The 26371-nt window shown below is 48.7% G+C and overlaps 1 protein-coding gene across 2 annotated transcripts; it reads right to left on the bottom strand.

Annotated features, from left to right (window-relative positions):
- Nucleotides 1-704: 704 nt before the first annotated feature.
- CNMD (chondromodulin) lies at nt 705-26151 on the bottom strand. Of its 2 annotated transcripts, none has more exons than XM_077855488.1 (7): nt 25974-26151; nt 25454-25594; nt 20331-20471; nt 13676-13789; nt 8483-8636; nt 4666-4832; nt 705-1240 (listed from the first exon to the last, which is right to left on the bottom strand). In XM_077855488.1, exons 1-7 carry the CDS (start codon nt 26043-26045, stop codon nt 1028-1030), a joined length of 1002 nt encoding a protein of 333 aa, XP_077711614.1. In that variant the 5' UTR covers nt 26046-26151; the 3' UTR covers nt 705-1027. The 2 variants fall into 2 exon arrangements, with proteins under 2 accessions (XP_077711614.1, XP_077711613.1); XM_077855487.1 differs by having other exon boundaries at nt 705-1243; nt 25974-26150.
- Nucleotides 26152-26371: the final 220 nt, after the last annotated feature.

The raw sequence follows: 26371 nt of genomic DNA, 5'->3' as shown, positions 1-26371 counted from the left end.
TTTATTTTCCTTAAGAAAGTTCTTGGTCTCTCAAAACTAAAATGTCAGTACGAAATACCTGCTCCTTTTCCTGATATTTCAGTTTCTAACGACAGTCCTTGTTCCTAAGAGATTTTATGTCATTCGAAATAAATAAGCCATTCCTCTCAGCCAGATCTGCCAGGCATCACCGTCAGTCCTATTACTATGAGAGTAACTTACTGGTAATTGGACGACATCAACAGCCTGATTTGTACTACAAAGGTAGATCTCACTCTGCTGCTTCATACCCGATGACCACTTACTGAAGACAGATTGAAAAGGGTGTGAAGACCTGCTTTTCAGAATGTCAATGAAAGTCCTCCTTTCCCACAAGCCCGACTCATCTTGGACTTCATTTTCACCTCTTTATCCTAATGCTCTTTTCCGTGATGTGACTCCTGACATAGGGCAGCCACCTATTAGTCACATGCCAGCACAGACTATAATAAATTTCCTGTGAGCTACCACCTTGAAGTTTATAATGCTTGCTCTCAGGTAAATCCCATCATATGTCCCATTGTACTTTTTTGTGTTTTTATCTGGGAACCTGGGGACACATTTGCAAGACTGAGAAGAACAATGAAGGTTAAGAACAATGGAAGAATTCTGTACAAATAACCAGAAACACCTTAATTACTTCAGTGACTTGATTAAAAAGAACTCAAGTGTACAATTGAGATCTCTGACATTGTGATTTTTTCATGTTTATTTCAAAGTAGCTTGGAAAGTTAGTCTTTAAGGCCTTATTGGCAAAGCAAAGCAAATTAAAAATAGCCAGTAATAAAGGGATTGTTAGGGCATTTTAGACTTAAACTACCCTTTCAGTACATTTGCACATTCTGGATGAAGTTCTGTAAAGCAATTGAGAGCTGTTAAAAGTATCTTGAATAGCATCGCTGAAATTGAGTATAAAATACTTTGTGGTCCCTTCAGCATCAAGATGCCTCATACTCTGGTTGTCTCTTGAGTTTTTATGATACAAGCACCGGGTATACGAACTGAGCTTTCACACCATACCCAAGATGCGGGCCACCCACCAGCTACAAGGCATGACAACTCTGCAGGCTGATCGGCAACCTTGATAATTATAAGGCCATGGATAGTAGCCCCCCAGGGGTTCACAGATCTTCTGGCAATGAGTGTAGCTCCGTCTGCATTCTATACAGCAGATTCCTTCGTGATCCAGTCTAGGGTCAAATGTCATGCTTTCCCCTTCCTGCTGCTGTGAAATAAAAGGTAATTATTTGTGTTTTCTTCATAATGAGAATTCTGTAGCATGCACATTATTTTAAAATAAGAACCTGAATATTTCACTGGCACAGGAAATCAGCATATTTTTCTCTAAGAGGTTTTCAATCGTAGAACCTAGTAATTCAGAATTCCTTCTAAAACATCAAGGAACCTTCCACCTGTCATGGGCAGGAAGGTCTTTTGTTTTTTGTTTTTGTTTTTGTTTTTTTTTAATGTTCCGTGGTTTCTCCATGCCTTTAATGAGCCATGGTTCCCACTCAGTACTGACTCAACTTGTTTTAAATAGGCAAACAAGAGGAAACCTGATTCAAAAGTAGCATTTTTGCCACTGCTAACGTAAGTCTGTGGAACACTGGTGCCATTTTATACTAACGGCCTCCCGGGCTCTTGGTGCACCCTTTGAAACTCATTGATCTAAGCAAACAGATTGTTACAACAGTTGCACTGGCTGAAAACATCATTTAGATTATCTGCCTCCGTTTCAATCTTGAGGGGTCTGTAACGCTCAGGAGAAGGTACCATATAATGTCTAAAAATTCAAGACCTTAAATTTTGCTTTGTACTTTCTATGTGCCATTATTATAATTACATAGTCATAGATGTAGTAAAAATCACCTACACAACCCCCATTTTCACTGCTAGAGATACCCCAATACTGGAAGGAACTTGCCCTCTGCTAAATGTATGTATCTGGTTTTCCTTTTCATAGATTTCTAGGGGGGTATAGATTCTGTATTCTAATATGCTACTGAATTACGCTGCCAAGAAGCCCTTGATGTGTATTCTTTATTCACTTCAGTCTCTTTCCTTGGGGAAGTTGAGCCTGGGGAGGTGAAACACCAAACATAGGTTAGGTTTGAGCAAAGTGAACCTCACAACCCTATCATCTTTTGTGGAATACAAAACCTTAACTTTTTTGGGGGGAGGGCAGGGTTTTGTGTTTTTTTTGGGGGGGATATCAAAAATACTGGAAAGGGGAGACAATTGTGTACTGAACGTCATCTAGTTTTGACAGTTGCTAACCTTTTGTCAGATTTGCTTGACTTTTTCCTTTCTGGAAAAATTTTAAATTTTGAGGCGACTTTAAAGAGAACTGGAGGTATTGTGACATTTCAACCATAAATACGTTAGAGTGCACCTCTAAAACCATGTTTTGCCTACACAACTATGATGCCATTACCATACCTAACAAAATTAACAATTCCTTAACACCATCTGATAGAGTTTATGTTCAAATTTTATCGTCAGAATATTTGCCTTACTCTCCTAAACCATTCTTTTTTTTTATTCTTCAGACTCTTTCTGTTTGTGTTCCCTTATCTCTTGAACTTGGTTCATCTGGGACAGCAAAAAGAAAACCACTTTTTAAATTGTAGCTGACTTGTCTGGGGCAGAAAGAGTCAAAAGCCTGTCGGTTTAGGCATTTCCTCATTTGAGGGTTCAAAAAAGGTTGGTTAAGATCTGAAAGTTGGGAGGAAATCTCAGGTTGTTGCCCTAGGATAGTTCCTTAAAGGAACGTGTGAAAGGACTGAGATCATGGGAGATGTTTTTTCTTAAAGCTGAGCATGAAATAAAGGAAAACCTAATAAAACTGGAGTTTTTCAAGGAAAACGGGTCACTCAAGTCTGGAAGCTAGGCAGATAAAGTCACATCCTGCCCTTCTGTGAAGGGCTTTTGCCCTCTCCCTTGAACCAGATTTAGTTAACCCAGTTACCAGGGGAATAAACTATATTAAATTTTTCTGTTTGCCTATTCAGATTTTATTTATTATTTGAGCTTTAGGGAATGAAGAAGTACTGTGGTGCCCTGAATTTTCCAGTAAGCCTCTGGTCATTTAAAAAAATACATCTCTAAATCTTTCTAAAATATGTTAGTCTAAAATCATAAACTAGAAGACAAATTTGCAACATGTGAAACAGTATAGGACTGAATGGGCTACATAGGAAAAATATGCAAATGAATTGCCTGTCTATGAAAAGATGCTCAAGCTTACACATAATTAAAGACCAGCAAGATGAAACGATGAGAAGATACACTTTTACGACCAGGAAACTGGTAGAGATTTTTGTAAAGTTTGATAATGAGTTGGTGTAATTCCTTGGGAGGAGACCATTTGGCATCCTCCATTAAATAATGTAAAATTCCCATCTCCTTTGACCCAGTAGACCCATATATCTGTATTTATGCTAAAAATATATTCCCACATGTGTACAAAAAGTATAAGACTAATAACTCTGAATAAGGTAATGCCTACTGTGTGCCAAGCACTGTGCTAAGAGCTTTGCCGGCATTACCTCATTTACTCCTTCCCTCTGGGGCATGTATGAGGTTATATACTATTAACAGTATCTTACTAAAAGAACAAAAGGGCAATAATCTACATGTCCATCAAAGTGGAACTAGTTAAATTTCTGCACATCTACCCCCACAATGGAATATGATGTGGCCATTAAAGTGAATGAGGTGATCTATGTAGGAGATCCAGAACAATCTCCAAGAGGTTGTAACTGGAAAGAAAGCAAGATACAGAACTGGTGTATGCTCTCGTGTTAAAAACGTGTATGTTCATGTGGTACACTTTCTTGTGCAAAGAAAACTGGGCAAATATCTACTGTTAATACGTTGCTCTGGGGAAGGTGTCTGAGGTGAAAGAGAAACACACCTCATTGTACACCCTTCTAGATTTAAATATATATATATATATATATGCATGTATTATTTTTTCATTTAAAACACTAGTTGCAAAAATTTATTCTTTTGTTCCCTGCACTTCTAGTAATAGTAAATAATATTTTGTTGAAGATTTGAGACGTTTTTAGAACATTAGTGCCATCCTTATAAACACCCAGTTCCCAATGTTTCAGTCCAAAGTGTTTTATGTGTGTAAGTCTGTCTCCCACCTGGACTGAGAGCCCCTGAGGGCAGAAGTTAACTCCTGCCTGTGTTCGATGCACAGGGCGTGGAAGAGAGCAGGTCCTCAACAAATGTCTGTTGAATGAATGAATGAAGTGGTTATAGAGGGGGTAAAGAGAATACTTTCAATTCTGTGTGCTGTCCCCTGGACATGTTCTTGGAAACATTTTTTTTGAATAATCCAATTCCTCATGTGGATTTGTCTTTATGGATTTGCCCGTGCCTCAAAAAAAGGAGAGCACAGAAAACAACTTTGTGTAAGGGTTACAGCCAATACGGATTTCACACTACAGAGACCATGCTTAAGTGTCACCCTCATTTTATAAACTTTGTGACAAATCAAGATGTACTTTTAAAGTAACTGAGTAAAAATCTAAGTTGAATTCTAAGTGCTCATTTGAAACTTTAAGTAGAAATAACCACCACTTCAATGTTAGGTTCAAGGGATTCATCAGCAGTCGTGACAACATTGGTACGTACGTGGTAAGGGTTGTCTGGATTGAAGGGTTCTGAATCCTCTTGAACACTGGGTCTGGTTTCATTATTTGGTCCTCCAGGGCCTGGGTTGCCCCGTGGTCCACTGCGTGGTCGTCTTGTAGTAGTTGTAACAATTTTTCTTGCCAATTCTCTTCTTTCTCTCTGGATTTCTGAAAAAAAAAAAAAAAAAAAACAATTGCTGTACATTCGTTTGGATAATTAAGGAAGTACTATGTTTATCAGGGTAAGAGCATAAAAGGGTGTCAAAACACATTCTTACCCAAATACTGAAATTTGTATTGATGATTTTTTTTTAAATAATAAAGCATGTTTCAGCGAAAGTCTTGGGTTAGTAGATAAACATACAGAAAACCATATAAATATAAAACTTATTTGGTTTTATAAGTCCTAACAGACAGATACTGTGAGATAGCTGACAAAAACCCATTCTCAATCCTCTCTTTCTCTACCAGCCTCTACTGTAGGGGCTGAGAAAGTAAAATACCACTTGCTTGCCTAGCCTCCCTTGCAATTAAGAGAGACCAGATGGAATATTTCTGGCCAGTGCGATGTAAGCAGAATATATTGGTGCAGTTTCTGAGAAAGCTTTTGCTTTCTTGGGGAGAGAAGACCAATACAGCTTTTTTTCTGTCTTGTCTTCTTTTCTTGAACATAGATAAATCTCGGTTACGAGAGCCAATTTGTGACCAGAAGGGATAGGCACAAAGATGATAAACTAGCATGCTGTAGGTAGCAAAACGGACAACGAGAAAGAGCCTTGCTGATACGGCTGAGTAGCTGACAATGCCAGAAACCTACCTCCAGATGTGTGACCATATGAATAAAAACCAGCCTGTATTTATTGAAACCCCTGACGGTCAGGTATGGTTACTTGCCGGCCTGAACATCTCTTGTTTTTTTAGTAAGCTCCACACCCAACAGGGGGCTTGAACTCACAATCCTGAGATCAAGTCACGTGCTCCGCCAGCTGAGCCAGTGAGGCCTCAGCCCTGTGCATTCCGTATGGATTGACCATAGATGTCTAAAGCCTTATAATTTTCAGGGGATTAAAAATCGTATGGTGGAATAGAGCAAGCAGATGCTTGTATGCATGAGGGCATCACGGCTCAGTAGGGCCAAGAGACTTGGCCAAGATCACAGGTTGGGTGGCAGAGTCAGGAGCCGAGCAGGCCCTGTCTGGCTCCCGGCCAGTGCTCTGGTTCATCACACCACCGCCACCCGTGGCTGCCGAATGACGAACATGGGAAGGGCCACACGGTGCGTGGGCTTCAGTGTCTCAGGCTCATTTTCTTCATCTGTCAAATGGGGATGATGTATCCAATTGGCAGAGGAGTGATGGAGCCCAGCGTTGTGTCTGAGGGTTTTGGCACAGCATTTGGCCTCTGATCGCTCGTGTTGGGTGGCGAGGACTGCGTCATCCCAGGCTATTTCTGAGGCCCTGGATGTGCTCTACGGCCACGGAGAGCTTCCACGGATCATTTTTTAGGTTTCTGAGCTGTTGGCTGGAGAGGCATCAGAGCCCTGGATTCAAATCTCAGCACCCCTTCTTTTAACTAACCGAGTGACCTCTGGCAAGTTCTTCAATCCCGGTGAGCCTTGGTTTCTTCATCTACAAAATGGGGTTAGTTCACGGCCGACGCGTGGACGGGTGCTAAGGAGTGGCCGGGGGCGGCCGCGGGGCTCTGGCACAGTGGCCGGCGGGTGGCACGCACAGCTCCGTGGCCACCAGCCCGGCCCTGCTCTCGCCCTGCGCCCGACACACACGGGACGTGCAGGACCTGCCAGCCCAAGGACCCGAGCCAGAGGCTGCTGGAGCCTGGAGTTGGGGGGCTTCTAGGAGAACGGGGTGGGGGGGACCGAGCATCCTCAAAGGGGGGTTTATTTTCTTGATCTTTATCAAATGCAACTGCATTTACGAGAGACTGAGCAAAAACGCCTCATGTTTAAGGTGTGTCCTCTTCCACTCTGCGCCCAGCCCCATGGTTACTGAACCCTCTCTGGCCCCGGGGGCATCTGGGTGGTTTCCACTTCTCTGGTGCCGGATGTCATGGGTCATCCTGGGGTGGGTGTTGTGATGACTGAATAGTTAAGATGCGGTCACGCTGTGGGCGCTGAGGGGCCAAGCTGCACCCCGGATGTAGGGAGCACACCCTTTCCCAAAGGGTGGAGGCACTCACTGTCAGACGAGCACCGGCTTCCCTCCCCACCCCGCCCTCTTGGCCCTGCTCTGTTGTCCGTAGCGTCTGCTATCCTACCATACGATTTTCTCATCTTAATTTAGTGTTTATTAACTGCCTCCCCCTTGCTCCAGTGTAAACTCCCCGAGGGCAGGGGTTCTCTCATCTGTTCTGCACCAATGCACCCCGACTACCTAGAACAGGTAAGTGGTGCATAATAAGCCTTCAAGAACGTCTGCCGAATAAATGAACTCTCTGGGTAAGAGGCTTGTCCTCAAACAGAAGGCGAGGAGAGAGCGCTCTACATGGTGGCAGAGTCAGAGGCTTTTTGTCCTTGACTGCACAAGGTGACAGGTATTGGAGAAGTAGTTCCTGGGGGCTGGAAAGCAAGAAGGCCCCATTCCACGTGGAGGCAGGTGAGGGATCAAAAGCCAGCACTTGACAGAAGGCCACAGAACTGAGTTGCCAGCACCCACTGGAGCAAGAGCATGGATGGCAAGAGGGACAGTCCTTTCGGCAGCACCCCCGCCCCCCAGGCCCCAAAAGTGGAGACAGACACTGCTCATGCTACTCCTCCTTCCTAGGCCGGCTTGTGGCCTCAGGATCCTTCTCAGCTCTTCCAGAAAGCCACTGCCGGTGGCCTATAAGTTGGATCTCACTTGCTTTGCCTGAGTCAGAAAGTAACCACCTCATCCAGGCTCTGGGACATAATGAGACTTGTGACCCGCTGGAATGAATTAGTAGTGACAGAAACAGAAGCCTGGACTTTCTAAGCCCGCTGAGTTATTTTTGTTTTTGTTTTGTTTTTAATTGTGCTAAAATATACATAAAATTTAGCACCGTCACCATTTTTGACTGTACAGTTGAGTGGCATTGCGTGCATTCACATGGCTGTGCAAGTGTCTAGCTCCACAGCTTCTTTCATCTTGCAAAACTAACTGCACCCTTTCTGTAATCACTGCCCGTTGCCCCCTCCCAAGCCTGGGGGTTTTAATGCTGGTATTTTATTTCCATGCTCCTCACTCACTGTCCAATAAAATCTTCCAGAAAACATACATTTCTAGCTGAGCCGTGCTGGGAGAAAGGCCTTCCTTCCACACTTGAGCCAGAGCCACAGAGTAGGCCACTGGGGGGTGGGGTGACCATGGTGAGGAGTGAAAGGACCCCTGGGGACAGAGTAACTCTGGGAAAGGGGTTGGCCCTTGGGTCCACAGCCAGCTCCCAGGTGTGCTCCAACCTAGCCCTGAACCCCAGGGGCCCTTCATTTCTTTTCACGGGGCTTGGAAGCTGATGCTCGAGCCTCAAACTTGAAGAATCTCAACCTATGACCACAGCGGCTTTTGGCTGTCCCATAATTCTAGGTGTGAGCATCACAAAGATCCAGCAGTACGACACCGTCTTAGTCCCTCGATTCTGTGCCGTAGGAATGAAAAAAAAAATGTAAAATTGGAAAGTGCAAATGGATGAAAGCAGAAAGAAGGGGAAGTGTCCTAAATAAAAACGGCAGGGAAGGCAGGATGCAGGGGTGCCCACCCTGATGGGCTCCCACTGTGGAGGGGCTCCCAGAAGCTCACGCAAACGGGGAGCCTCCCCAGCAGCAGTAAGAGAATTTAAAATGTCACCTCTTGGATACGTTGGCTTCAGCCAGAAAATAGGAAGGTCGCCACAGAGTTCTAAGATCCTAGAACTCAAGAAGCTGTTGTCCTTCACAGGCTGGTCTACAGCCACCCAGATGAGAGAATTTTCTTCGTATTTAACTGGCATGATCTTGCCTTCCTGCAAATAAGTAAAAATGAAATGCACTGAGCAAAGGAGACAGTGACACATGCTGCGTATTCAAAGTGCTGGTACAAGATGATTCCGCCTAATAAAAACTTAATGAGAATTGTGTGTGGGTGTTGGGGGGGAATGTGCGGGGTGGGGGTGTGTATGTGGGGGATGTGGGGTTGTGGGATGTGTGTGTGTGGTGTGTGTAGTGTGTGGTGTGCAGGGTGGGTGTGGGGGTGTGGGAGGTGGGCGTGGGGGTGTGTATGTGTAGAGGAGTATGTAAGGTAGTGGGATGTGTGTGTGGTGTGGGGAGGGTATGTAGGGTGTGGGGTGCGTGGAGGGGTGTGTATGTGTAGGGGGGTATGTGAGGTTGTGGGATGTGGGATGTGTATGTGGTGTGGCATGGGGAAGGTATGTAGCGTGTGGGTTGGGTGTGGGGGTGTATGTGTAGGGGGTATGTGAGGTTGTGGGATGTGGTGTGGTGTGGGGAGGGTATGTAGGGTGTGGGGTGGGTGTGGGGGTGTATGTGTAGGGGGTATGTGAGGTTGAGTGTGTATATGGGTGTGTGTAGTGTGGTGCATGTGGGGATTTGGGGTGCGTGGGGTATGTGTGTGGGGTATGTAGGGTGTGTGTGTGGGGTGTGTAGGGGGGCATGTGTGGGGTTGTGGGGCATGTAGTGGTGTGTAGTATTGGGGGGGGTAGTGTGTGGCAGGGCGTGTGTCTTTGTAGCTCTCTTCACAATATTGTCTTGGCCCCTTTTGTCGCCCTGCCTTTGGATAACTGAAACGTGTGAATACTGAATGTCCTGAGTGGAAGTGAAAATTACTTGATAACCAACTTTCAGACTTAGGTTAATCTGATGTTTTTGATCAAAGATTTTTTTGAGGAAAAGCAATTGAATGGACTCTGAAATCCTATAAAGGAGAGAGGAGCCCTTCATTTGAAGTGAAAAATCCTTTGGGGTTTTGTTCTGCAGCTTCCAAACAACAATGGAAAAAAGCAAGTGATTGGTTCTTTAATGTCTTCAGTTCAAAGTATTATTTAACATAAACCATTTCTACATTTCCCAGCTATAACAAAACACATTTCAGATGTTCCTCGCATCAAGCACACCCCTGAGATTTCAAAGCTAAACCCCGGATTTTCTTCTACAGCAAGATGCTGAGAACTGTCTGATGGCCCAGGAGACAAATTTATTTTGCCAGGTTGTTCCTTTCATATATTTATTAGTTTGCAATAGGTTGGAGAAATTAAAATGTTTTCTCCATGTTTTTAGCTAAAAGCAGCCCTTCAGTTATACTTTCTCCCCCAGGTTTATGGCTGCATTAAAACAACTCCAAGGTATTGGAGGAAGCTACCACTCAGGTAATCCAGTTATTTACCTTAAATTAAATGGCTCCATCCAGGAAATGAATGCTCTTTGGGTACAGCAGCTTTTTAAAGTTACACAAAACTGATGAAAAATTGATAAGAACAAGTGGTGCATCAATCTACTCCATCATAATCTGAAGTGGGGGGGATCCCTGGGTGGCTCAGCGGTTTGGCCCCTGCCTTCTGCCCAGAGCGTGATCCTGGAGTCCCCGGATTGAGTCCCACATCGGGCTCCCTGCATGGAGCCTGCTTCTCCCTCTGCCTGTGTCTCTGCCTCTCTATCTGTGTCTCTCATGAATAAATAAAATCTTAAAAAAAAAAAATCTGAAGTGGGCAGTCATCAGGGGGAAGAGTGGAGAATGCAAACATCGCATCCTACAAACTAGGAACGTGAGATCCCCACCCGCCCCGCCCCAATTCGCCTCCCCTGCCCCTGCCACGAGGTCCTGCTCCTGTGTGAGGCTGCAGTGTCCCTGCCCCCAGGACCTGAGCTCTCAGACTCTCCAGCAGCCAGGGGTGCCCGTGCGACCAGTTCTAGACTATGCGGTGAGCCCTGAACCAGGTCAGGTGGCTGGGAGGACTTCAACTTCTCCCAATTAAAGGGAAGTCACAGTTGGAAGGCACTGCTCAACCTCCTCCTGACTCCCTTACTTACGGGTGATGTTTGGAGCTGGAAGGAAGAATCAAAAATAAAAAATAATAAAAAAAATTAAAAAAAAATCAGCGCTGCAGCCCCCTCCCTCCACATGGCCTACTATGGAGAAAAACAAAGCCTGCTGGGTTAAGTCACTCAGAGTGTAGTTTTCTGCACATTCTCGATTTATGCAGACACATTGCCTGGATCTGGCTTTGTCCACCAGAGGATCCACCAAGCACAACCCAACTAACGAAAACAGGGCAAATAATTCGCCTCTATGGTCTAAGAAAAGAACCAGACGCAGACAAAGCTCCAAAATGCTAAGCTGTTCATCACGGTGAGTTATTTCTATATTCCAATAATTATGTTGAATCGTTATTTGAAATAGTGAAAAACTGAAGACGGCTGAAGCATTCGAGAACAAAAGACTTTTAAAATTGTAACCGTCTGATGACATATAATATATCCATTACAGTCTACACTTGAGAAGAACTAAAGTGAAGATAAGAATATTTTGAAATTTTGAAAAGAATATCGCACACACCCGCACATGAAAATAATTCACCAAGACATTAACGTTAACATTAACATCTGTGGGTTAAGCGATTGTGGGGGATTTTCTTCTCTGTTCTTTTTTATGTAGTTTCCAAATTTCCTATAATGACCAAGTATTGGTTTTGAAAAGCAGAAGAAGCAGCAGCAGAAGAAGAAGAAAAAAAACTTGTTTTCTAAAAACCCTGGAAATGTTCTACAAACTTATGATGAGGTCTCGGTCAGCTCCGGGTGGAGAGCTGGCCCTCCTGGAAGGCAGGAGGGGAGAGCTGGTTTCTTCGTGCATTTAACAGAGGAAAACCTAAAGGATTCTGCTTTGCAGAAATTGAGCGCTAGGACAGGAACAAAATGGAAACGCAGTAAGAGAAGCTCAAGGCTCAGAACGAAGGTCTTGGGCTCATCTTGAGGGTCCCTACGGGTGGGGTCACACTGGGAGCCCGAGTGGCACAGCTCAGGAGAACAGACTCACATGGTGGAGCAAGGAAGGTCTGGAAACCATGTCCCCCGGAGGAACATTTGGGGAGACCTGGGAGCAGAGAAGAAAGCTGGGGACACGGCAGCCAGCTTTAAACACTCACAGGTTAATCTTTTAGCTTTTGTTTTGCTTTGTTTTGAGACACCTGCGGCTGCTGCTGCTCCTATGACAGCAAACAATTAGGCAGTTTCCAGGCCAGCACCTTTGCTTCCCCTTATTTTTCCTCCTTTCCTCCGTCCTTAAGGGAGCTGAGGCCTGCTTTACCTCCCTCTCGGGGATACAGGAAGGGCCCTAAGCTGATCATAATGGAATTAGTCGTTTATAGCAGCAGCCAGGTAGTCATTATCTAGTAGGTCCCAGGGCCTCGGGGACAGGATGCAGACCCCCAGTGTGCAGGTGACAAAACTCAGGTTGGAAGAATCGAAACCACGTCCATAGCAAGTGGCAGAGCTGGGATTTGAACCCCACGTTTTCCTTTTTTTTTTTTTTAAGATTTTTATTTATTTATTCATGAAAGATAGAGGGAGAGAGAGAGGCAGAGACATAGGCAGAGGGAGAAGCAGGCTCCATGCAGGGAGCCCAACACGGGACTCGATCCTGGGACCCCAGGATCATGCCCTGAGCCAAAGGCAGGTGCTCAACCGCTGAGCACCCAGGCGTCCCATGAACCCCGCGTTTTCCTAACTGCAAAGTCTATCTTCCTCCTGCTGCCCCTGCCACAGCTCAAAGGGAAGACGACAATGCATGTGACCACTTCGTAAGGCCTAGAGCATCACGTGAGTGTAAGCTATTAGATGTGTCTCGAGAACTCTGTGCAATTCTTAAAGTGAATTTTTATAAAAATCAAGCTCAAAGGTAAGTTGTGACTAATAAATAGAAGAAGTAGGCTTTTAAAAAAAAACAACAACAAACCAAACTCGCAAGTCTTGACACGTAGAACAGGAATGAATACATGTAAAGCAGCTGCCCTGAGCTGAGCTGGAGCCAAGGGGAAGAAAGCGTAGGGCCCAGAGTGGGGCACAGGGGCTTGTGCTATTGCCCAGGAGGAGAACGCCCCATCACTACTTTTCTACAAGGGGCGGGGGTGGGGGGTGATCAGCGGTTGGGTGATTTTCAGGAGAATTCCCTCCCGTACTGAGTGGAACTGAGGCAAGAAAGCTCCTGGCGGGGGGATGGGGGGGCTTTTAATGAAGATTTTGTCACGAGATGTCCTTTACAGTGTTCTCATCACTAACCAGCTCCTTCAATGTTAGGGGAGCAAGAGCCATGTGAAGACCGAGCCCCTCTGTGCACTTCTACAGGTTGCCCGACACTGTAAGGCATCCCGCGTGCAGATCTCTGTGGACCGACCAGTAGGACCCAAACAGTTTCCATTCCTTTGGCAGAAAAGGAAGGGAACCCAGGTTCCGGCCGCGGACCCATGTGGGCACTGGAGCCGGCGAGGGCCAAGGGGTGGGCGCTGTCCCCCAGCCGGGTGCTGTCCCCCAGCCGGGCTCTGTCCCCCAGCTGGGTTCTATCACCCAGCCGGGCGCTGTCCCGGAGCCGGGTGCTGTCCCCCGAGCCAGGTGCTGTCCCCCAGCTAGGTGCTGTCCCCCAGTCTGCTGTCCCCGAGCCGGGCACTGTCCCCCAGCCGGGATCTGTCCCCCAGCCGGGTGCTGTCCCCCAGCTGGGCGCAGTCCCCCAGTTGGGCGCTGTCCTGGAGCCGGGTGCTGTCCCCGGAGCCAGGCGCTGTCCCCCCAGCTGGTTGCTGTCCCCCAGTCGGGTGCTGTCCCCCAACCGGGTGCTGTCCCCCTAGCCGGTCGCTGTCCCCCAGTCGGGTGCTGTCCCCCAACTGGGTGCTGTCCCCCAAGCTGGGCGCTGTCCCCCCAGCCAGGCGCTGTCCCCCAAGCCAGGCGCTGTCCCCCCAGCCGGGTGCTGTCCCCCAGCCAGGCGCTGTCCCCCCAGCCAGGTGCTGTCCCCCAGTCGGGTGCTGTCCCCCAGCCGGGTCGCTGCCCGCAGGCCCGAGGTACCCACCAGTTCGGAGGAGATGCTCTGCTTGGTCGCCGTGCCCACCTCAGGAACGCGCGCCTTCACCTGCGCCTTGATGTAGCACTTTGCTCCTCCGGCAAAACGGATCCCGGTGATGCCCTGGGAGAGAAAAGTGTATCCGCCCGTCTGTCCGCCTGGCCGTTGGTTCAGCGCCCGCGGGCACGGGCCGGCCTGGGAAGAGCCGCACGGACGGGCGGCTGCCCGCGGGGAGCGGACTGCGGAGCTGCATTTCCCAGAAAGAGAACTCGGAGGCGAGGTCAGGGCCCGCCAAGCGCTAGCGAGAAGCCAAAGCAGTGCCCGGGGCAGGAGGGCCAGAGGGTGGTGGCTGGGGACCCCCTGCCGGCAGGCCCGGGAGCGATGCCGTCTTGTCTGCGCAGCCTTCCCTGACCCTCCCGGGCCAAGCGGCCTCCTCCTCCCGTGACCCTCTGGAAGCCCCCACCCAGCATCCCCCTTAGTGTCATTCCCTCATCGGACACTTAGCCTTCTGTCCCCATGTGCCTGCTCCTCGGCAAGGTTCTGTCCCTACTCAGTTATAGGCCTCTTGACATCGGTACCTGAATCTTTTGCTTTTAGGGTCATCCCACAAAGGTTCTCAAAACCTGTGGGTGGGCCCAGGGGCGCCTGGGTGGCTCGGTCAGATAAGTGTCTGCCTTCGGCTCAGGTCCTAATGCCAGGGTCCTGGGATTGAGTCGGCATCGGGGCTCCCGGCACAGGAGCCTGCTTCTCCCTCTCCCTCTGCCTGCCGCTCCCCCGCTTGTGTCCCCCCACCTCCATTGAATGAATAGATAAGATCCTTAAAAAAAAAAAAAAAAAGATGCAGGCCCCATTCATTAATTCCATGAATTCAGATTTTACCTAAGTCACCAAGCAGGGGAAACTGTAAAGCTTCCTACAACACCAGGAGCGGACCTTTGTTCCCAGGCCTTACCCGAGGACTTGGATGCTTTGTTTTTGTCACCTATGAGACACAAACAGTGTCTCCTCCGTCAGCCCAGGGACCAGCCTCGAGGGAACCGTCAGCCTCAGGGCTCCAGGCACGGTGGACGGCTCGGCCCCAGTGCTGCGGCAGGTGCATCGGGCATGACAGTCCTTTCTGTCCCGGGAGTGTTTCCTTTCCCCCTGCTGGTGCATTTCCTGATGAGCGAGGGGCCAAAAACGGTATGAAAAGGCCTCCAGACTGTACGCCATGACAACACGCACCAACAGAAACCCAAACACCTCAGCGTGTGCATCCTCTGCTCAGCTGAGACAAATGCCAGGGGGACACAGGGCTGGTTCTAGCATCACTGCCGCACAGCCGTGGTGGGAGGGCAGAGAAAAGCATTCAGAAACCTCCGGGTCCTGGCTCAGGACTCGGCCCCCTTCAGTAAAGAGCCGAGGACACTCGGGGCAGGTTGGACCATCTGTAGCCTGAGAGCCAGCAGCCCTACAACAGCTGGGGTGGGGGTGGGGGGAGTGCGGAGAAGGCAAGGCTCCCTCTTCCTGAAGCTCCTCTGGCTCTGCCTGGTGGCCTAGCTGGCCGTGTGCACACGCGTGACACAGGTGTCCTGGCATCACCTCTCACCCAGAGAGAGGTTGGTAGCAATATACTCGCTTTCTCCAGGGGGAAGGACTCACTAGGCACCAAAACCAGCCAGAGAGATTTTGAAGCCATAGATGCCTGGGGATCCCCAACTAATTGGCCTGGGGGCAGTGCCCAGACACGGGCATGCTTCAAAGCCAGGGTGGAGGACCAGCCATGCAGGGACAAAAGACCTTATTCAGGGTGACAGTGTTTAGATGACTGAAATAGGCTGCCACAGACTGAATGGTATTGTTCACGTCACCCAAACTCCTGTGTTGAAACCTACACCCCCAATGGGATGGTAGCTAGAGGTAGGGCTTTTGGGAGGTGATGGGGTCATGAAGGCAAGAGCCCTCGAGAAAGGGATTAGTGCCCTCCTCGAAGGGACCACAGAGAGCTCCCTCGCCCCTTCTGCCTCGTGAGGACAGAGTGCGAAGACGGGCCCACTAGGAGCCGGAAGCAGGCCCTCAATAGACGCTCATCTGCAGGTGCCTCGACCTTGGACTGCCCAGCCTCCAGCCCTGCGAGAGGTTTCTGGTGTTAAAGAATAATCACCCCGTCGCTGGGAATCTGTTACAGCACCTTGCGTGGGCTAAGACACGCAGCTTTTGAGTCCCAGTCTCTTCTGCACCAGCAGCAGCTCACAAATTCTCACTTGCATCAAAATCACCTGGAGGACTCGATAAACTTAAAGGCTGTTGGGTGCCACCTCCGGAGTTTCTGACGCGGTGGGTCTGGAGTGGGGGCTCCACTTTGCATTTCCCACAAGCTCTTAGGTGCTGCTGCCGCTGGTGGCCCAGGGAACACAGTTTGAGAACCACTGCTCCCTGCTCTCTCCGGAAGGCCAGCTGCTCTTGTTCTGCATGTAAATCTAGGCCTCACGGTTTGAAAACCAGAAGGCAGTGGGGGCCGGGCGGCAAGGGGAGATGACTGCCACCCCAAGCGGTATGTTCTCTTCACTTGGAACCCTCATATCCTGTAAATGTGAGTTGCAAGGGAGGAAACACCCTATAACACCCTATAACCATTACTGTTTCCCCAAAGGACAGAGCTGATTCTATTGAAAGATTCGCAGCCCCGAATGTGAGTCTAGTATTGAGTTAGCTCTGACAGTCTACACGCTGCGAAGAGAACTGAAACCCCCACAGGAACGGGTCCCGTGGGAAGGAATTCACACATATTAACCACCTTGTCTGGCTACAAATCCATATCAAGCAGCCAGACATATTAAGAGATTAAGTGGAGGGAATGGAAAAGCACAGGAAAGCCACGCAAACCTCCTGTTTTTGCAAACAAACAAGGCCTTAGGAGCTGGTGATAATGAAGAAATCTGCTACCAGAGATAATGAGCGCAGGGTCCAAGGCTCTAGCATGTTTTAAAATAGGAATCAGGTGATTTCATTTTAGCTACACGTTTTTTCTGTCTAGAGGATCTCATGGATTTCTGTGGCTTTATGTTTTTGGGTTTTTTTTAAGATTTTATATTTATTCATGAGATAGAGAGAGGCAGAGACACAGGCAGAGGGAGAAGCAGGCTCCATGCAGGGAGCCTGATGTGGGACTCGATCCTGGGTCTCCAGGATCAGGCCCTGGGCTGAAGGCGACGCTAAACCACTGAGCCACCCGGGCTGCCAGGATTTCTGTGGCTTTAGACCAGAAGTTTCCAACAAGGGGTCCTTCCCCCAAGAGGGCACTTTAGAAATCTTTCAAGGAGTGTTTGGTTGTCACAAAGACTAGGGCTCTCCTGGCCTTCCGTGAGCAGGGCCCAAGGGTGCGGGGCTCCGGAGAGCCTGGGGAGGTCCTGGTCCCTGGGGCCTGGCTGGAAAACTGGGTTGTATCTGCCTAGCATCTAACACCCGCTTACGTATCAACGTAAAGTGACTTCTGGCATAGCTTCAATGCACGATGACATTCTTATTTTCTCTTTTTAAGATTTTATTATTTATTTGAGAGAGAAAGAGAGAGAGAGAGAGAGAGAGAGAACACAGAGGGATAGGGAGAGGGAGAAGCAGACTCCCCACTGAGCAGGGAGCCCGATGTAGGGCTGGATCCCAGGACCCCAAGATCATGACCTGAGCCAAAGGCAGATGTTTAACCGACTGAGCCACTCAGGTGCCCCTCTATTTTTTTTTTTCATTTTTGGAGGAAGGGTTATATTGATTTTTGAAGTCACTAACTTATGTACCAGGTAGGTCACACTATTTTTTTCTCTAGCTTTTTAAATTAAAATGTGCATATATACACAAAGTTAAAAGAATTGTGTAGTGAACACTTGTACATACCCACCACGTTATTCTATCTTAATTTCTAACCAGGCTTTATGTTATTTAAATGAGTTATTAGGCCAGAGAGGGTTGGCTTAACCCAATAGCACTGATGCTTTCTAGAACGCAACTCTGAACAAACCCCTTTTTGTATTCCTTGGGGTCCCGACAAAAGACCTTCCTTGACCCACCTCTAGCCAGGCTCCTTTAAATCCTCCTTTTGACTGGGCCCCAACCATGGGCTCTACTTTGGCCAATTTATTCCAGTTTCAGCAAGAATCCTGCTGAGTCTGCCTTGGTCTGCACATCCTCTATGTCTGACCACTCAAGCTTGCCTTGAGCAAAAATCCCGTTGGTTCAGTTTAGTAAAGCACTACTCTCTCTCTTAGCCATTTTCTATGCACCAATACCCCAACCCTGCTCCTTAGCTATAAATCCCCACTTCTCCTGATAGAATTCAGAGTTGATCTCAATCTCTCTCCCCTACTGTAAAACCCCACTCTAGTAGCCCCCCCCCCCCACCTTGGATAGGGTCTGCTGTCTCTTCTTTACCAAGTGGCCTGAATAATCTTTTCTTTTATGGTAGAGGGCCTAGAGCCTTTTGTTCAATGCTCTTCCCTCTCAGGAGGGTTTTTTTCCCCCATTGGCTCTACTAAAATCTTGATGGGGTCCTAGGTTAATAGGGGAGACCATTCGCCGTTCACTATTCAGAGCCTTTCCTAACCTGGCCCCACTCTCCCTCCCCTTCTCCACCTTCCACCACACTGGGCTACTCAGAACTCAGCAGGCCCTGTGCATTTGTATTCAGTTTTCCTCTCTGGGTCTGGAAAGCCCTGCCTCTATGTCTCTGCGAGTTGAAACCCTAATCATTCTTCAGGACCCGACTCAACGGTCACCACCTCTGTAAAACCTGCTCCAATCTCCAAATTGTCAGCAACTGCCCCTCTGGGTTCCACAGCACTCTGTTCCTAGCTCTGTTGCAGCATGCTTCTGGGCTGACCCTGCGTGGAATGTCTGCCTCCCGAGGGAGGGAACAGGTGTCAGTTAATCTTTGCATCCTCCATGCTTAGCACTCTCCCTTGCACACAGTAGGTCCTGACACCCACCTCTTGAATTTGACCGATGGTGTAAAACACAGGAGAAAGTAATAGCGTGGGGACCACAATGGCTGATGCATGTGTTTTCAAAAGTCGAGGCTTGTTTAAACTCGTAACAGGTTCTATCCATCAAAAAAATGTCCTACTCACCAATTCTGACTTAGAGAAATGTGGAAGCTATCAAAGAGAATTGATCAGTTTGTAAAATATTTGTGGCCCTGTTGGCCTATGAGAACAAAACACAATCAATACCATTATTAACCGAAGGATTATAAAACAGAAATATAGGTTTGGGATTAAAGTATTTTAAAAGTATATTCCTGATTCATGCACATTTGAGAGAGATGGATCTTCACCTGTGTAGCTACCTTTGCATATCTTGATATCGTGACACATCATAGGTGTTCAATTCTGTTCTAGATTGAATGATATGTGTGTGTGGGGGGTGCGGGGGGTCACGTTTTGTCGTCTTACATTGAACGGTACAAAGAAGAAATGCTTTTACTTTGTCCTGGGTCTGGCAGTAAAAGCCTTTAATAGGTCCAGAGAAATGATCTTTGTGCACTGACCAGAACCGTTTGCAAAGCTCCGATTAAACGGAGTGCAGCTGGTCACATGCAGGGCTGCAGGGCCTGCCCCCACCCCACCCGCCCTTGGGAGAGCCCATTCTGAACACAGCCCGTCCTTGTCATCAGCAAGGAAGACCTAACATCACCAAGGCTCTCTGGAAGGTTAGCATCCGTTTGGTATTCAATAGGACTTGTGAAATGCGTTTTGGCATCAGCAAGGGGAGCTCTTTCATTCAAATGAAAAGCATCTCCACTTTTCCCCATCAATCGGAGCAAGGCGGGTCGATGAGATGTTTGTAGGCCAATAAACTATCAGAAGAGACATTATTTTCAAGTGCCTTTTTTCATTATCAAGTCTCACCTACTCCATCTACAGATTTAACAGGAGAACACAAACAGGGATGCCTTTTCCTCATCTTAGAACATGAGGAGAATAAGATATGTATGTGGCCAACCGGAAAGAGGGCCCGGAGTGCCACTGTCTTGCAGAGGTACCCCGAAGCACAGATGCGTAGCTTGAGGTCTCAGAGTTGCCTGTAAATTGAACTTTTGAAAACAGACGTGTTCACCCCTTTCAAAGGAGACTCGAATATTTTATCTGTAATTGGCCACAGTCAGGAAACCTAGGATTAAGATAGGGGAATTTCTTCAAGCTCATTTTCCGGAATCAATGGGAAATCTGAAGAATTGAGAAAAGTGCATAAACAGGTCCCACCTGTTGTTGACAAGCTTGTTAGATCATACAATTTCCCCTCCCCTCTGCAAGTTCACATTTCGGACCTCGGAACATTTTGGGATGTTTTGAGCATTTTATTCACCGTGTTACAGAAAGCTGCTTGGAAAGAAATAGCGCTCTGGAGTCCTTCTGCCAAGACTTTATATAGTTCCAAGTACCTGTTCTTTTCAGTGCCAAGGTGTTTTTTTTTTTTTTTTTTTTTTTTCCATTCTGGAAATGGAAAGGACAAACCGTGGTCCTTTCTCAGAGAGAGAATATGCTGCATAATGTATGTTGAACTAGAGGCACCATGACGGCCATAAAGAACAGTTACCACTTGGTTGTGTGTGAGACATGTTGCTTCTCCCTGGATTAGGAAAGTCTTCCAGGCTTGCCTGGCTAAGCCCTCTAAATGCATGAAATATACTTACGTTCTGGAAATCATTAACTTCAATTGCTTCTTCAGCTCCACTTCCCATTTTAAAGGTCTCCAGGTTGTTCCCAGTATCTATTTCCATTGACCCATCTTGTAATTTCCCATTGATACTCATGGTATAATGGACGTTGTAAATCTGGAAGGGAACATAGGAGTCAGTGAGGCTTTCCTTTGAGAGCGATGCAGGGCTTATCTTTAGACCTGCAGTAGACACATTTGTTAGAGACACACCAAATCATCGTTCATAGTAATATATTTGTATATGAGGACTTCATCCATACACCAGTCACTTAGTACAATGAGTTCTTTAAAAATACCTTAAAAGCAAAAGCTTTGGTGATCTCTGATACTTATTCAAGTAGCTCAGGGATTTGCCATCCTGGCTGTGCATACAAGTATGTGAGTAGAAGCTCTAGATCCAGGGCATGCGTGACCCGCCTGGATGAACCAAATCAGAACCTGTGGGGATGGGGCTTGGACACAGATCTTTCTCTTCCTAGGTCAGTTCTACTGACTCTGACTTGGCGGTCAGAGTTGAGAGCCATTGATGGATGAACGGTTAACCAGGCTGTGAACTTAACAAGTCTGCAGTGGCACCTCGATTTGAGAGGTTTTTAAAAACCCCGCTGGTTAAGGTTGGGCCTGGGGTAGAGTATATAGTCAGGACTACAGACAGGGCTGGGATATGCCTGATGTAGAGCAGTCTTTGTAGAGAGCAAGGTCAATGTGCACATCTGTTTTGCTTCAGTGTGGGAGTTAGTCATTTTAATGATTGTGTGGACAGGCATATGGTGGTGTAGGGCATATTGTTATGAGCCATGTAGGGGAAGAAGGGAGGGAGACTTGGCATCCGAGGAGAGCATTGGCCCAAGAATCAGAAAAACGAGTGGTCACACCACTTAGCCCCGGGTCTTGAGAGTTGTCTTGGGTGTAAAATGAAGAAGCTCGCCCTCAGAGATGGTTTTCATTTATGTTCTTAGAGCTCTGAGGTTTCAGAGGTGGCCCAGAGGGGAGGGTGACAGGGCAGGTGGGACTGTGACATCACCCTTTCTTTCCCGTCCACCTACAGTTTGACCAGAGTGGCTCTGCTTGTTTATCTGTTTTATGTGTTGGATTTCTGAATAAAATCTCTCTCTTTTTAGTATATGTGCTACTGAAGCGAGCACTCTTTTCCTTTTTAAAGATTTTATTTATTTACGAGACACACACACACACACACACACACAGAGAGAGAGAGAGAGAGAGAGAGAGGCAGAGACCCAGGCAGAGGGAGAAGCAGGCTCCCTGGGGGGAGCCCGATCCCAGGACCCTGGGATCACACCCTGAGCTGAAGGCAGATGCTCAACCACTGAGCCACCCAGGTGTCCCTTCTGAGTAAAATCTTAAGAGGAACTTTGTGAACTATATGGTTTTTAGTTTACCACTAAATTAGATCGTCCAAAGGGCTCTCTTACTGTAGACATCTTGTTAGTGCACTAACTAAAAAAATCACACACTGCTCCTGCCCAGGGTGCTGTTGCCCTGCTCGAACTTTCTCTGTATTGTAGGGTAGTAGGTGGGTCTTCCCTTCTCTTTCTTTTTCTGACTTAGAAGCATATATGTATGTGTGTGTGCGTGTGTGTGTGTGTGTTCTTATAGCTTATATAACATATACATATCTTATATATAAAATATATATAAGTCAGAACTGCAAATAGCTCAGGTTCCATTCAAGTCTGATTTTTCTCCCTCATTATGAAGAAAGGCCGCTACATGGACAAACACGGGAAGAAGTATCTCATTACTGGGTCATTGCTTGAGGAAAACTCATTGTCACCAGACCCTCGGAGCACAATTTTGCTTTACCAGCAGAGACATAGAAATGGCTTTGCGGGCCAGTCCCTTTTCGGGCCGCAAACAGCCTTTGCTCAGCGGAACAGAAGACACTGGCACACTATTTCAGCCCAACATATCTCAGTGCCCTGCCTTCCCTCCCAAATGTGGGTTCCTGCAGTATTTTGCCCTCCCCCCCCAGGCTTGCCTGATCAGAAGAACCCCTTTTAGGGGTTCGGATTGAGCTGGAGGCTGGAGCACGGCCCACCAGTCTGTTTTGACTTTGCATCCCAGGTGGTCCTCATGATCAGATCAGCCCAGTTGGGGAAACCTGTTTTCTTTGGCTGAGCCAGTGCCTTCTGCAGGTAAGGCTGAGAAAGCGGGCTCTGTTCTGTCCCCGTGCTCTCTGGGCAGCCACTGTTTGCAAGGGCTGGGTATGACCGGCAGTGGGAACACAGCAGACCACGTCTCCGTGAGTTCCTGCTGGCACAAGCATCCTTCACTCGTGCAATAGGAGGCTGTGTGTGTGAGAGAGAAACCACTGCACGTAAGCTTTTACTAGGAAGGCAATGCAAAATTTCAGGAATGAATCGTTTCCAAATTCTTTGCAGGTCTTAAGGAGACAAAATTATAACACCAGCAGAGCGGCTTGTGGTCTTAATGTTACTTTCCTCCACCACCGCCCCCTTGCCACTTCTGCACCAGCAGAAGCTCCTGGACTGGGCATGGCTATCGGGTCCTTTGTGATGTAGCTTTAGCCCATCCCACAGAAGGAGCACACTGCAAGGCCCAGTGGTGAGAGGTCTGTGCCCTCCTGGTGTGAATGGTGGGAGAGCAAACCAAAGTGACTTCCAAGGTACTGGGCCCTGAGCTCAGGAGGCGGGCCAGGTGGAGCAGTGATCACATTGCCTGCTCTGGGCCAATGGAGCTGTTGGCACCCAAGGCGATATTCTAAGTACTACGGAGTTTATTATTTGCCAAAATTCTGCTCAGTGTGGTGCCTTTTACAGCCAGGAATATTTGCTAATGAGTTTCTAATGAAGCCTGGGTTCTGTAAGATTAATGACATAATGCTTGGACTATATTTCGAAAAATCAGTCTGAGAATAAAGGCCCCGAGCACTGACCTCATCCCCTCATCCCACAGGGCAGGGCTGTCCGCCACTTCTCATTGGTGGGACCTTCCCCATAGTTCGAAACCTGTCCCATTTACAATCACGCAGGTGGGACATGGCCTCAATATTTCAGCCCCATCACTTGTCCCCCCAATTATCAGCACTCTGATGCTCCCTAGTCCTCCAGCCTGTCCTGAGGGGATTTACCCTTGTGAAAGGGAGAGGAGGTGATTGACAGCCCATTCCCCTCTATAAACAAATACAGAAGAACAGAGGAATGGATACCCCCAAAGAGTGGGGAGTCCATTTGGTGGGAGACATCTTTTTGTTCGACAGAGACTTACGTGGATTGCTATCCCTGAAGACAAGTGTAAATAGTACACCTGTGCATGTGCAATGCTGAGATGGTGCCACATGTACCCTGTTTAGTATTTTAGTGATTTGTTTTTCTGACTTAAGTAATCTAGAGCAGCACCAAATATTTTGGGAGTAAAAAAAAAAAAAAAAAAAAAAGATAACCATGATTTTCTTCATTCTCCTGCCTGTCCGGGAAATAGAAATAACTTTGATTCTTGGCAAACAATTCAATATTCCTCTGGAGTCTTAGGATTTAATACTGCTGCTCTCTTGAACCAGACCCTTGTGGCAAAGTACAAGGTGCAAAGAGGGAACCCCACTTTGTCAGCAGGATCATTCAGTCTCTCTCTCTTTTTAGAAGCTAGCCCGTTAGTTGTGGAATAATTAAATATCAAATGGTATTCATTTTAATATACATCATGTCTAAAATCCCTACCGTCCCCCCCCAAAAAAAGCAAAGCTATTTTTATCTCCAAATGACCTGTACCCCTGAGGTTTTGTCATCTAAAAGAAAGCATTTACATTCGAATACCAGACAATTTCCCAAGGATGACAATCTCAACCCTGCTATTAATGGAGATGTAGATCTTGAAATTGTTCTTCTGCTCAGATCTGCTGCTTTCAAACATGAGCATCTGGCCTAACTTCTATATTTAAAATACAAATACATTAAGGCACTTTTCAAATATACACAAAATACTGTGCAGTTCTGATCTTACAAATCGATGCTGGTAAATTTGATATAGTCTCTAAAACAGACTCAGTGCTAAATGGCATGATTATCTACAGTAGGCATTTGAGTTAAAAATACAAATTATGCAGTGACTGCAGAAGATGTGATGTGTAAAACGGTTGAATTGCTTTCAGCACCATTTTCTCTAAGTACTGGAATTCGTTCATGCTTTGAATTTCATGGTGGGAGAGAGGGGGAGTGACAAACAGCAGTCGCAGATCCTCTGAGGGTAGTGATTAAGAAAAAGCCCTTTGTGTGTATCCAGGAGATGGAATTCTTTTCCATTAGCCCAAAGCAGCTTACACCAGGCCTGGCAATGGTCATCAAGATAAAAATGCCCCACCTCTTTACCTGGGTGAACCAAATCCAGAGTGCTCAGAGAACGCCCTGGAAATCCACCCAGTCAAGTCAGAAGCGCTTTTTACACTCCTTGAGAGCTGGGGTTGCTTTACAACGAATAGTCACACACAAGGAAAGTAGGACAGCAGTTAGTGAAACAGTTACCATTAAATCACACGTGACTAGGCCAGCATTGATTTTTTTTAAAAAGAGATTTGCCACCTTTAAGGAAGTCAGACTATTTCTTTGCCTTGGGGCCGGAGAGAAGGGAAAGGCCTCAGCCATCACCCAGTCCCCTTTCTTCCCCCGGGATGAGGCCGGAGAGGAGAGGCCTCACCCGCAGCCCCTCGACGGTCCCCCTGGTCCCCCTGTATCGATCGTAGCTTTAGCTCCCCCCGCAAGCGCGGGGCCGGGAGCCCCAGGGAGGAACCTCCCTCGAGCGCCCGAGCTGCCTCTTCCCGCTCCTCTAGGCGGGGGGGGGGGGGGGGGGGGGGGGGGGGGGGGGAACTCTCCCTGCAAACCCTGACTTGCTTTCCCACGAAGTTGCCAAGAGCAGAAAGGCGCGCGGTGGTGCTGGATGGAGGGGGGGGGAGGAGGTGCCCCGGGGCGGGGGGGAGAGTCTGCGGGGCGAGAGGGGACCCCCCACCCCGAGGGGACCCCCCACCCCGGGGCACCAGCGCCCTGGCTGCCCCCCCCCGCCCCGGGGGGACCTCCCCGGCCTGCGCACCCCGCCTGGGGGCCGCACCCCGCCCTCTGGACTCACGTGATTGTCGCTCCCCTTCCAGAAGTAGAAGGCCCCGATGGCCCCGAAGAGCAGCAGCACCGCCCCCGAGATGAGGACCACGGCTCCCACCTTGAGCAGCCGCGCGGGGCTGGAGGGCTTCACGGTCACCGTGGCGTAGGCCTGCGGGCCGGGCGGGGGCGGGGGGATGGGCAGGGGGGACCGTCAGGTCTGCGCCCCGCAACCGGCCTGGGGGGGATGGGGATGGGGACGGGGATGGGGATGGGGAGCGGCGCGGCCCCTCTCGCCGCGCTCCCTCCCGCGGGGCCCCAGTCCTCGGGCGCGGCTGGGTGATGCGCACTCTTCTGGCGGAGCAGAAGGGAAGGGAGAGGGGTCTGCGGGTCCGAGCCCCCACCCCATCCCCCACAGGCGCAGGTCGGGGCGCCCGCCTCCCACCTTCCGAGGCGCAAATCCCGACCCCGGCAGGGACCCAGACGCCGAGGCCGGGCCCCTTGTGTGGCCGGAGCGGGCAGCGGGGCCGGGGATCCCCAGCCCGACTCACCGGGGGGCTGCAAAACTCGACGTCGTCGGGCCCCACGAGGGCGATGGGAACTTTGTCGCAGTTTTCGGTCATGGCCGCGGCGGGAGGAGCGAGGCAGCGGGAGGCTCGGCGCGCCCCGGCTCTGTCCTGCGGCCCCGACGGCCCCGGCTCTCAGCGCCGCGCAGGCCAGCCCAGCCGGCCCACCCCTTCCCGCGCCTCACCTCACCTCTCCTCCCTCCTCCCCCCCAGCGGCCCGGGAGCTCGTCCTGCATTCCCCACGCTCCCTCTTCCCGCCCTCCCGGCCTCCTGCCCCTCACCCCCACCCCAGAGCACCCCGAGTGGGTCCCGGTCCACGGAGGATGCTGAGTCCTGGGACCCCCAAATGTGAAAATGCCAGGACTCTTCCTATCATCCAAGGC

The sequence above is a fragment of the Canis aureus genome, chromosome 17 (genome assembly GCF_053574225.1).
Source record: "Canis aureus isolate CA01 chromosome 17, VMU_Caureus_v.1.0, whole genome shotgun sequence".
Taxonomy (NCBI): Eukaryota; Metazoa; Chordata; class Mammalia; order Carnivora; family Canidae; genus Canis; species Canis aureus.
This window is presented reverse-complemented; position numbering and strand designations above follow the sequence as displayed.